This window comes from Trifolium pratense, linkage group LG5, assembly GCF_020283565.1.
Source record: "Trifolium pratense cultivar HEN17-A07 linkage group LG5, ARS_RC_1.1, whole genome shotgun sequence".
In the NCBI taxonomy this organism is placed as follows: Eukaryota; Viridiplantae; Streptophyta; class Magnoliopsida; order Fabales; family Fabaceae; genus Trifolium; species Trifolium pratense.
Genome location: NC_060063.1, coordinates 50414239 through 50427274, shown reverse-complemented (window position 1 = coordinate 50427274; position 13036 = coordinate 50414239). Strand labels below are relative to the sequence as shown.

At 36.8% G+C, this 13036-nt stretch overlaps 1 protein-coding gene across 1 annotated transcript; it reads right to left on the bottom strand.

The window, feature by feature from the left end:
- Nucleotides 1–413: 413 nt before the first annotated feature.
- On the bottom strand, nucleotides 414–12582 carry LOC123884105 (protein PHOX1-like). The gene is made up of 3 exons (XM_045933117.1): nucleotides 9894–12582; nucleotides 9573–9812; nucleotides 414–747 (listed from the first exon to the last, which is right to left on the bottom strand). The coding sequence occupies exons 1-2, from the start codon at nucleotides 11911–11913 to the stop codon at nucleotides 9664–9666; spliced, it is 2169 nt and encodes a 722-aa protein (XP_045789073.1). The 5' UTR covers nucleotides 11914–12582; the 3' UTR covers nucleotides 414–747; nucleotides 9573–9663.
- Between the last annotated feature and the right edge of the window lie 454 nt (nucleotides 12583–13036).

The window sequence follows — 13036 nt, the reverse complement described above, 5'->3', positions numbered from 1 at the left end:
ATAAAAGCAATCCTTCATTACAATGCAAGATATACAAGTGACAATTCTAATCTTAAAAAACATTTCACTTTATACTCTCTTATCGACGACTTGAGCGTCAAAGGTGTTTGTGTATACACAACATTAATTATTTACAAGTGGTAAACAAATAAGCATGTGGTAACAAATCTATGTTAAAAGAATTTTTAAAAAGCGACCCAATTTACTTTAAAAAATTATTTTTTCTTTTGCAACGGCGTAAAAGGTACAACACCGTGACTTCCAATGAAGTCACTTGTTCTTTCCATGACTCCTCTTAATTGAGACATGAAATCCAATGCTTGACGTAGGAATAACTTTGACATTCTAATACTACTTTTGCTCAAGCATGCATGCACCTTTAAAAAAAGAGAAAAAAAATTAGTACAAGGAAATTTCACAAAGAAACACTAACTCAACAAGTAGTTTACAAATGGATAAATTACAGAACAAGGAAAAAACACAAACTAATACATTTCCCACTGCTTTCTGTATAAAATCAAATCATCCTAAACCTAACCATAAAAGGGAAGGCAATGTGAGCAAAGGCAGAAATTGAGTTAAAAGCAATTCCTGCATCTCTATCTTCCCAACCTGTAAATTAACTCACAATCTCCTACATTCTTCGAAAACCTAATCAAGCACAATGCAGAGAATAGTTTTTTTCCTTCTTTTCTATAACAACAATGTTGAACTCGAAACCACACTCCAGAAAATAGCAAAATAAACCTGGAGAATAACACAACAAAGAAAACCAAAGTAGACAACTCATTAACATATTTTATGAAAAAATTCCAACTAAAGAATTTAATATCAGCAAGCAATGCCAAATTGTCAATCATGCACAAAACCTCAAACAGATGTTCAGTGCATTTCAAGTCCAAAATAAAGAAACCATAGTTATGAATATGTCAATTAAATAAATCTTGCGTCCGAGCTAGGTGGCTCGGTTGGTGAGTTAAGAGACACTGAAGGAGTTCTAAGAAGGCCAATTGTGTTGTTCCTTTTACACTGGTGTTCGTTTGTGTTCCCATTCTGGTTGCTTTTTTGCCGGAGTCTTATTGTGTTTCTGGTTCGTTTATAATCTTTGTAAACTTCTTGGATGTTTTTGTTCTTCCCTATTCTAAGCAAAATTCTGATTTTGTTCTTTTTATGTTGTTATAATCATTTTGGTTTACAGGTTTTGTTCAATGATTTTTGTTATTCTGATTTTGATTTTGATTCAAGTAGGAATTAGTTGGCTAAATTTATCGTAACCCATCTATCAATTGGATTATTCCACTTCTATAACTCCAGGTGGCATACTCCAACAACTGAACAATCTGAAGACTGTTGCTCTTAGAAAAATCTCTACCTTGAGTTTACAAGGCACAACTCTGTTACGTCTCAAACCAAGACCACCAGTTTACTAAGATGTACACAAACAGTCTCATTCGGCTTAATGAGTGTGTATGTTTGAATTGTTGGAATTATGTTTGGATTCTGCTTAGATGTACAAAAAACTGAAACTAACAAAAAATCACCCCAAAACGGGACCTAACATAACCACTAACAAATTGATATTTTCGCATGCTTGATCTCTCTGGTAACACAGCCAAGAGCTGTGAGAACTATGCAAAGCCACTTCTTTAAAAGAAATCATTCATAAGAAGATAATACCAATTCTCCAAGTATAGCTTGATCAAAGAAAATCAATGAATACAACCACCCGCCAAAAATATAAATGAAGAGAATAATCACTACATTATAAAGATGCCAAATGACTGAAAGTTGTTAGTGCAAGCACGCGTTAATACTGTTCGGACATGTATAGAAACTAGTAGTGCAATGTTTAGTAACATGAAATAAGTTTATGTTTGGTAACATGAAATGCTGTTCAACTGAAACTAGTTTTACTACAATATTCAAGAAGTATGCATCAATTTCAACAAATACCTGAGCATTTAATCACAATCAGTGGCTAATATCAGATTATTAAATCCACAAATTAACATGAAATTTCTGACCTATGATTCTTTTCAATGGCCAAGTCTATGGTGAAAGACTTCACCAAGTCTTTCACGGTGCACAAGTCATGAATAACATTATAACGAAATTTTACAAAATCCACCGTTGGATTGAGAGTTTATATCATATAGATCATCCATAATTTTTTTTCAATAACATATCAAATGATTTTCGATTTCTTTAAAAAAAATTATGGATGATCTATATGATATAAACTCTCAATCCAACGGTAGATTTTGTAAAATTTCGTTAAAATGTTATTCATGACTTGTGCACCGTGGAAGACTTGGTGAAGTCTTTCATATTAGATAAAGCCCTTTTCAATTATTTCATTTTCTTTCCAATTGAACATGCATTTCTCGTTATCAAACATTTCCCAAAAAGTATTAATTGCAGTTGCAGCTACATCATAAATCGATAACATATTAAAGGGTATGTTTGGATCAACAACTTAATTAAGTGCTTTTGAATAAGGGCCTATGATATAAGCCCTTTTAAATGAGCTATTTCTATAATCAACAAAAGAAAGTATTCTTCATTTTTTTTTTTAAATGATAAAAGTTAGTATAACTAGTATTATGCTAGGGGATCAAACCTCCTCCCATGCTATCACTCCATTACTTAAGTTTCCCACCTCAACCACCAAGCTAACCTTATATTGTTTTCATATAAGTTGTAAGTTGTTTTCATACGCTATCCTAGAGAATATATTGAAATAAGCTGAAAATAGCTTATAGGTATATATCATAAGCTCCCATGCTATCACTCCATTACTTAAGTTTCCCACCTCAACCACCAAGCCAACCTTATATTGTTTTCATATAAGTTGTAAGTTGTTTTCATACGCTATCCTAGAGAATATATTGAAATAAGCTGAAAATAGCTTATAGGTATATATCATAAGCTATTTTCATAAGTTCTCTCAAATACTTATGTCATAAGATAAGTCCAAATAAGTTATAAATAAGTTATTTTAATCATACCGAAATTATAATACAAACTATATATATTCAATGCAATCATCTTTTCAACTAATCTTCATAGTGGGGCATGGAAGAAGCAAATATTTGAAAAAATTAAAGTAAGCCCATTTCCATTAATTCAGTGTGCCACAGCTCATTGATTCAATTGAAATTCAGTTCTTGAAATAATTTTTTCAAAGATTGATAGAACTCAGTCTGTTAGCAACAATAATAATGACTCATCATTAGTGCAATCATCAGTGGGCCCTAGAGTTTGGAAGGTATATTCTAGAAGAGGGAAGATGCCAAAAGTTAGTTAGACTCTCATGACGTGGGAGAGAGAGAAAGGGGGCAGGTGAGTTAGTTTCCAAGTTATAAGGAGAAGGTGTAGGAAAAGGGAAGGTACTTTTGATTATTCTTCTGTTGAGAATGTGGAAGCAAGCATAGTGCTTGCTTTACTGAGCTTGGCTCTGGTAGTTCATATTACATTCGCATTTCCTATAATCTGTAACACTCCATTCCATTTGAATCAATAAAACTCTGTTATTTTGCCCTGTTATTTTCAAATTCTGTTTTACTGTGATTGGTTTCTAACAAATTGGTCCGACCTACCGGATCGTGATAAGAGGATCAGTGAATGCCTAAGAATACAACCCAGATTCAATTGATTCGAAACATGGATGAGAAGATCGCTTCGTTAGAAGCAGAGTTGAGTGGAGTGAAAACAACTCTACACAATATGGAGCAGAATCAAGCGCGACTCATAGCGCTGTTTGAGAAGAGTATTGGAAAATCGATTGCTGTCGAAGATGAAATCGCAGTAGATCCAGCAAAGAAATCCATTGAGGGATCGATGCGACGCCAATCTCACTCGGGCAGTAATCATCTCGATGACGATTCTTTAGCTGAATTTCGTCGATCGGTGAAGAAGGTTGAGTTACCGATGTTCAACGGTGAGGATCCAGCTGGATGGATCTCAAGAGCAGAAGTGTATTTCCGTGTTCAGAACACTCGACCGGAGATAAAGGTGAACTTGGCGCAGTTATGTATGGAAGGAGGAACGATTCACTTCTTCAATTCATTGATTAATGAAAATGAAAAATTGGATTGGGAGACGTTGAAGCAGGAGTTGTTGGAGAGATATGGTGGACAAGGAGAAGGTGACGTTTACGAACAGTTGACAGAGCTCCGTCAGAAAGGGAGCGTTGATGATTATATCAACGACTTTGAGTATCTCACCGCTCAGATTCCGAGATTACCAGATAAACAATTTCTGGGCTATTTTCTACATGGATTGAAGGAAGAAATTAGAGGGAAGGTGCGTAGTTTATCGGTTGTGGGAGAATTAACGAGATCGAAGGTTCTGCAAGTTGCACGTGCCGTTGAAAGGGAGACGAAGAAAGATGGACCAGGGTTTAATAGACCACATAAACCGGTTCATGGGTCCAACCGAACCGGAATTAGTGGTTCGCAAAAGGACCGGTCTGATTGGGTCTTTGTTAAAAATGGATCGGGTGATGGATCTAAGGAAGGAGGAGGTGGGCCTAAGCAAGACCGACCCAATTCAAATGATCCACGACGCAGCCAAAATCGCGACAGAGGATACTCTTCTCTTTCGTATAATGAAATCATGGAACGGCGAAAGAAAGGACTCTGCTTCCGATGCGGTGGAGCGAATCACCTCAAGCATCAATGCCCTGAACGTCATCTCAAGGTGTTGGTGATTGATGATGATGAGGATGAATCAGAAGGGAAGCTAATAGCTGTCGAAGTAGACAGTGAAGAAGAAGAAGCTCATGGTGAGATGAGTGTACTGGAGTTGAGACAACTGCACCAAATTAACCATCAACCAAGCTCGAAACCGCAAGTGATAAAGGTTAGAGGTTCCATTCACGAAGTTCCAGTGGTGATATTAATTGACAGTGGAGCTTCACACAACTTTATTTCTCAACAATTAGTTCAAAAAATGAATTGGGAAAGAATTGATGGTCCTGCAATGAGTATCAAATTAGGTGATGGCTCATGTGCCAAAACTAATGGGGTATGCACCCAGTTGGAAATTGCGATGGATGAGCTGCAAATTAGGGTGGATGCACAGATTTTTGACTTGGGTTGTGTTGATGTGGTGTTAGGAATTGAATGGCTCCGTACCCTTGGAGACATGATAGTAAACTGGCAAAAGCAAACTATGAGCTTTTGGTACAATAAACAATGGATCACTATGAAGGGGGTGGATAGTCAGTTGAGCAATATGGAGACATTACATAGTGTGGTGTGTAAGCCATGGAGGAATGAGGTTGTGGATTGGAAAACGAACAAGGTAAATAGAGGTGTCTTTCATTCCTTAGATGAGGAGCAATCAAGGGAACTGGAACAACTGTTGAGTATGTGTGCAGGGGTGTTTCAGGAACCTAAAGGATTGCCTCCCAAAAGGGTGAAAGAACATGAGATTGCCTTGAAAGATGGACATGAAGCTGTCAATGTTAGGCCATATAGATATCCCCACCATCACAAGAATGAAATTGAAAAACAAGTGAAGGAAATGTTAGCTACAGGGATCATAAGGCCTAGCACTAGTTCTTTCTCAAGTCCTGTCATTCTAGTCAAAAAGAAAGATGGGAGCTGGAGGATGTGTGTAGATTACAGGGCATTGAATAAAGCTACTGTACCTGACAAATTTCCTATTCCTGTTATAGAGGAATTACTTGATGAATTACATGGAGCCAAATACTTTTCCAAGCTTGATTTAAAGTCAGGCTATCATCAAGTGAGAGTGAAGGAGGAAGATGTGCACAAGACAGCTTTTCGCACACATGAAGGTCATTATGAGTTTATGGTAATGCCTTTTGGTCTCATGAATGCACCATCTACTTTTCAAAGTTTAATGAATGAAGTTTTCAAACCTTTATTGAGAAAGACTGTTTTGGTCTTTTTTGATGACATATTGGTATATAGTGAATCATGGCAAGAACATGTGATGCACCTGGAGCAGGTATTACTGATTTTACAGAAGCATGGACTGGTGGCTAACAAAAAGAAGTGTCAATTTGGTCAACAATCAATAGAATATTTGGGTCATTTGATTAATGGTACAGGAGTAGCAGTAGACCCTAATAAAGTGGTGAGTGTGACTAATTGGCCCATTCCAAAGAATGTGAAAGGTGTGAGAGGGTTCTTGGGACTCACAGGTTATTATAGAAAATTCATCAGAAATTATGGGAAGATAGCTAAGCCTCTGACAGAACTTACAAAGAAAGATGCTTTTGTGTGGAGTGATGAAGCATACAAGGCTTTTGAATCTTTAAAAAAGAGCCTTACTACTGCTCCAGTTTTGGCACTTCCTGACTTTAGTAAGGAGTTTATTATTGAATGTGATGCTTCTGGAGGTGGAATTGGAGCTATTCTGATGCAGTCAAAGAGACCCATTGCTTATTTCAGTAAAGCTCTAGGGGTCAGAAATCTTGCTAAGTCTGCTTATGAGAAAGAGCTAATGGCAGTGGTGTTAGCTATTCAACATTGGAGACCATACCTCATTGGGAGGAAATTCACTGTCTCTACAGATCAGAAGAGTCTAAAGCAGTTGCTACAGCAGAGAATGGTGACAGCTGATCAACAGAACTGGGCTGCTAAGCTACTTGGTTATGACTTTGAAATTGTGTATAAACCAGGCAAGCTTAATAGGGGAGCAGATGCTCTCTCTAGAATTGATGAAGGAGGAGAACTATGTCAAGGAATCAGTTGTATTCAGTGGAAAGATGAGTTGATAGTAAAAGTTGAAAATCAAAAAGATGAGCAATTACAACAAATCATTAGAGACTTACAAGCTGATATTCATTCTAGACCAGGATATGAATATAAGCAAGGAGTGCTACTTTATGAAGGCAGGTTAGTTCTGTCTGCAAAATCTGTTCTAATTCCTGTTATGTTGTCTGAATTTCACTCCACCCCTCAAGGAGGTCATTCTGGATTCTATAGAACATATAGAAGGGTGGCTGCAAACCTGTACTGGGTGGGTATGAAAAACACTGTGCAGGAATATGTGAAGGCTTGTGACATTTGTCAGAGGCAGAAGTACCTAACGAGTTCTCCTGGAGGGTTATTACAACCTCTCCCCATTCCTGAGAGAATTTGGGAGGATATATCAATGGATTTCATTACAAATCTTCCGAGATCCAAAGGATATGAAGCTATATTGGTGATTGTTGATAGATTATCAAAATATGCTCATTTTACACCCTTAAAGCACCCTTATACAGCTAGATCTATTGCAGAAGTTTTTGTCAGAGAGGTGGTTCGTTTACATGGAATTCCATTATCAATTGTCAGTGATAGGGATCCCATATTTATGAGTAATTTTTGGCAGGAATTATTCAAGTTACAGGGCACTAAGTTAAAAATGAGTACTTCTTACCATCCTGAGTCTGATGGTCAAACAGAAGTGGTCAATCGTTGCTTGGAAACTTATTTAAGATGTTTCATTTCTGATCAACCAAAGACATGGTCTAATTGGTTGTCTTGGAGTGAATATTGGTTTAATACCAGTTATAGTGCAGCTACAGGAAAAACACCTTATGAAATTGTGTATGGAAGGAGTCCACCAGTCATTACACGATGGGTTCAAGGAGAGACAAGGGTAGCTGCTGTGCAAAGAGAGTTAGTAGACAGAGATGAGGCTCTCAGACAGCTCAGAGAGCAGCTAGTAAGGGCACAAGATAGGATGAAACATTTTGCTGACAAGAAAAGATGTGACAGGTCCTTTGAAGTGGGTGAGTGGGTTTTTGTGAAGTTAAGGGCACATAGACAACAATCTGTTGTCTGCAGGATAAATGCTAAGCTAGCAGCAAGATATTTTGGTCCTTACCCAGTGGTAGCTCGTGTGGGAGCAGTAGCCTATAAACTTGAATTACCAGAAGGTTCTAAGGTTCATCCTGTGTTCCATGTGTCACTATTGAAGAAAGCTGTGGGCAACTACCATGGAGAAGATAAGCTACCAGATTTAGAGGGGGAAAGTGGGATTGTCATTGAACCTGAAGTGGTGTTGGCTAGAAGAATTGTGCAAGTGCAGAATGAAGCCATTGAGCAGGTTTTGGTTCAATGGAAAGGGCAGAATATTGAGGAAGCTACATGGGAAGATAGTGTCATGATGAAAAGTCAGTTTCCTCAATTGAGCCTTGAGGACAAGGCAGTTCAAACAGGAGGGAGTATTGATAGAACTCAGTCTGTTAGCAACAATAATAATGACTCATCATTAGTGCAATCATCAGTGGGCCCTAGAGTTTGGAAGGTATATTCTAGAAGAGGGAAGATGCCAAAAGTTAGTTAGACTCTCATGACGTGGGAGAGAGAGAAAGGGGGCAGGTGAGTTAGTTTCCAAGTTATAAGGAGAAGGTGTAGGAAAAGGGAAGGTACTTTTGATTATTCTTCTGTTGAGAATGTGGAAGCAAGCATAGTGCTTGCTTTACTGAGCTTGGCTCTGGTAGTTCATATTACATTCGCATTTCCTATAATCTGTAACACTCCATTCCATTTGAATCAATAAAACTCTGTTATTTTGCCCTGTTATTTTCAAATTCTGTTTTACTGTGATTGGTTTCTAACAAAGATCCATGCAGAATAATCGACCTTGGGCAATGTATTCGTTTACTTGTTCTAAGTGAAGTTGCACTAACTCTACCAAAGGTTGCTTTATTCTAAAAGCAGATTTGCCAAGTAGAGTTCAAATTTCTTGCGGGATATAAGAAAAAGAAATCTACATTTTTTTAATAAAAAAATTCTAAAAAGGGATTCTAAAAGAACTGGATCAGAAATAATGAGACCAGTACAAAGTTTATTCAAGTCAAACCCCACTCTAACTCAGTAGGGTATTTTGCAGTTAAAAAAAAGAGTAGTGTATTGATACAAGAATTGACATGGATGCCGAGAATATTGAAAGTAGAAGACATGTCTCACACGGGAGTTCGAGAAACCTAGATTCTCCTACATCTGAATCCCTATCAAACCAAAAGTGTTTCATTTACTCTCCCTTTCCCATTTAATCCATCCACAGTTTTATCATAATTTACTGTCAAGTGTCAACTCAACAGTTACTAACTGTCTTTCTTCCCAGTTTATTCATGTCCCCCCCCCTCCCTCTATTACAATTAATTGTGTACTTGATACTAACCTACGAAGTACTGACACAGATATAGACACCAGGCCCGACACATTGATATGTAGACACCGGTAATAATTTGAGAAAATTGAAGTGGTTGAATTACATGCTAGTCATGTCAGTGTCGGACACTTAGCACACCTTCAATCTGAAGTGTTTGTTCTACATAATACTCCTTGTGACTATAGTGTTCTGTTCCCTCGTCCCAAAGGTTCATGCTATTGAAAAGTTCATACAGGGAATTTCATTTGCTAAATCTAACGCCAATATTCTCATATTTGTAAGAAGTTTTGCATGATGCACTCATAGGTTTTCATTTTACAGAAATGTACATACCAGAGAACAAATCTAAATAGATGCAGGTAATCAAAACGCAGGTTAAAGAGAAGCAATAGCATGAATGTTATCAGTATAGGTCTTAGACTTTAAGTTACCTTTATGTAGACAATGGCATTTTAGGCACAGAATCAACCTATGTGAGTGTTGACTTTGTTAATCTTCAACAACTTGCATAAAGGATGCAATTCATACAAGCTCAAAGGCGTGGTATATTTTTGATACTCTTCTTCTGAACAAGGGTTCTAAGCGAAAGGACAGAACTCCTTTCTGCAACTTTTTAGCTTCATACATCTCATTCCATGCCTGTACTATTTCATCAATTTTGAAACCTAGACCTGTTGGAAGAACTGTTAGTATAAATGATATGAATGCATATCTATCATGCTAAAAATTTCTAGCTAAGAAATAAAATGTACCTTCTACAGCAGTGTTATTTGAACAGTGGTTTTTCAACATTACAGCTGTATCCGTTGGAGAAGCTCCTGCATGTTCAAACTTCTCAATTGAAACTTCCAAAGACTCATGCCATACTGGTAGCCCTAATTTGAATTCCAAAATCGAGCGTTCGTATAGCATGGTACCCCACAAGAGATTTATCTGAGACCTCATGTTTGCCACCAGTGAAGCAGTTTCACCCGATGACATATTTTTAAATAGCCTGTCCAATCCAATATTGGAGGTTTCACTCAGCTGCTGCTCTTGCGATTCTTCCCATATCAGCATTCCTTTCTCCATATTCTCCTCAGCACTGTTGTAAAGATGAAGAACCTCTGTGGAGGGCCATGTTGCTAAATCTATATTACTACTTAGTGCGTAATACCAAGAAAGTTTCGCTTGTTCAAACCTCTGCTGACCTAGAGCAAGGAAGCCTTCAAAAAATTCTGACTTAATTTTAATGGCTGCTTCAAATTTTTCTCCGGCTTTTACATATTCATTCTGCGCCCATTCATATGAACTTTTTATTTGTTCATGCATATGCTCTTTAGAAGAATCATCGGTTAAATAGACTTTCTTCCTTGCTCTGGACATATGCACATTTCCCCAATTGAACAATGCTATAGCTGTCATCTCTTGGAATTTTCCTCCTGCCATGTCAAAAAGGCCTTGCGCTTCTTCGCTTGTAATAGTCTCTTCCACAGCTTCTGAATAGAGCTTCATCCCGAGTTCATGAAAATCTAAGTATCTGTCAGATTCAAATCCAACGTGGCTCTTGAACAATTGTGCAAACTGAATTACCCAATCCTCAATACAAGATGAGATAATAATTTCCTTTGATTTCATCATGCAACCATTCGTAGCAGCATTATCAATTTCAACATCCTTCACATGAAGTTTCTGATAGAATGGATCGTGGTTAGGATTAGCTTCTACTATATACAGTCGGACAGAACCCTGCAATCCTGTTTCAGCCCACTTCAATTCTTCATCAGAAGTGATTGTGATCAAATCACCTTCTTGATCTCTATATTTGACAAGAACTGCTCCTAAGCTCGGGAACCGGTCACAAATAACTTCTCTTAGCTGAAAGAGGCTGCAATTAACCGGCAATTGAGCCCATCTTATATCATCGCCAAAAATAAGTTTTGCTGTTTTCTTAGGTACATCTTCACTTCTACCGTTACATTTTTCAGCATTGACCTCTTTAACATCATCTTTCTTTTTTTCTTTTTTTTCCTTGGCCGCCTTCTTTTTAGATTTATTAGCCTTTTTTTTATCTTTGTGACCGCCCTCCGCCTCAATTGCTTCAATATTGTCCTCGTCTTTCTTCTCTTCAAGTTTCTCCTCAGCTTGCTTCGCTAAAATTTCATCAGTAGCCTTGACCTTCTCTTTTTTGCTCTTCTTCTTGTGTTTCTTTTCTTTCGCTACCTTTTCAGAAGGCACGGCAAAAGGAGGTTCAACATAATCCGGAGGCAACTCAATTTGCGCATCGTTCACTCTTAACCCTCTATCTTCAAGTTCCCGTTTCACCTTACCCGAGATCTCCAATGCCATGATATTATTCGGCTCCATACTCAAAACAGCACTAACATCAGTCAATGCTAAATCCAGTCTATTCAAAGCCTCATAGCACCTCGCTCTCTTCAACAAAGCTATACTGTATTTCGGAGTAACTTCAAGAGCCAAATTACATTCATTTATCGCCCTAGGGTACTCACCAAGTCCCATCTGCATATAGCATGCAGCCATGTTACTCCGCACATATGACACATCAATATGCTTTGTCGGAAGCAATTTGAGTGCTTTCTCATACTTTACCATAGCTCCTTGAAGATCCCTCTTTTGGAACATCCTGTTTCCTTCTTCCTTCAACTCGTGAGCCTTACATATAAATATCATAGTATCATTATCATATGCATTCGAGCTTTTATCCTCGACCTTATTATGATTCCCATTTTCTTCACTTGTTTCTCCTACTTGCTTCTTTTTCCTCCCCATTTTGAACCCAGCCCTCCTAGTCCACAACACTTATAGTTGAATCAACTCAACTCAAGAACATGTTCAACAATCAAATTGATACAACATAACCAAAACAATATAAAACAGTGGTTGTTACAATGAAACAAGCTCAAAGTTGTATTGTATAAGTGAAGAATGAATAAACTAGGTTATGGTCATTATGATGATAATGGCTAGAATCTGAAAAATTTGAAGAGAAAAAAAAAACAAACAAACATACCCATCTCTCTAAATCGGGATTTGTTTCTGATGATACAAATCCCAACTCAGAGAGAGGAAAAGAACAACCCAACTCAGATTTGAATGAGAATGAAATTCCCTTGTAGATAGAGATTGATGAAAATGAAAAACAAAAAAAAAACCCAAGAATGAAAACTTATCTGGGTGAGAAATTATGGGAGAAAATTTCAAACTTTGGAATCTGAAATGTGAGAAATTGCAATGTTTTCAAATCCTTCTTGACGTAAACGCCACAAAAGAAGAGAATAGAAAAGAAAATCACACAGATAATGTTGTTGTCAGAAAACGAGAATCTGCAATTTTCTTTCTTACACTCTTCTTTTAATTTCTTTAAGAAAAATATATATGATATAAAAATGTAATGTAATGGGTCCCATTTTATTTTATGGAATAAATATCGTATCGTATGCTTTTGGAAAACCTCAGTGGGGAAGTGGCGTATACATGTAACATGTTCATGTCGAACCAACTAGTAAACGAAAACCATTCACAAGTTTGTTACTTTATATATATATTTAATTAATTAATTTAATTTTTAGGCAGCATGTGAAAAGTCATCACATGGCGGTTGGTGTTTCAAAAAGTGCTTCATTGTATTTTTCATCTCAACTACTCTTATCCAATTGAGTAAATTTTTGGCAAAATTACATTTATCTTATTTTTTTCATATCACTTTGGTCCTTTGTTAACATTTTTGTCATGTATTTTTTATTTATAACACTTTAATTCTTTATTTTTTTTATTTGTATTATTTTAGTCATTTTTTATAAAAATTTGATCATTTATCTTTTTTTATTTGTAACATTTTGGTCATTTATTTTTTATAAATAAATAAAATAATGATCAAAGTGTTAAAAAAATA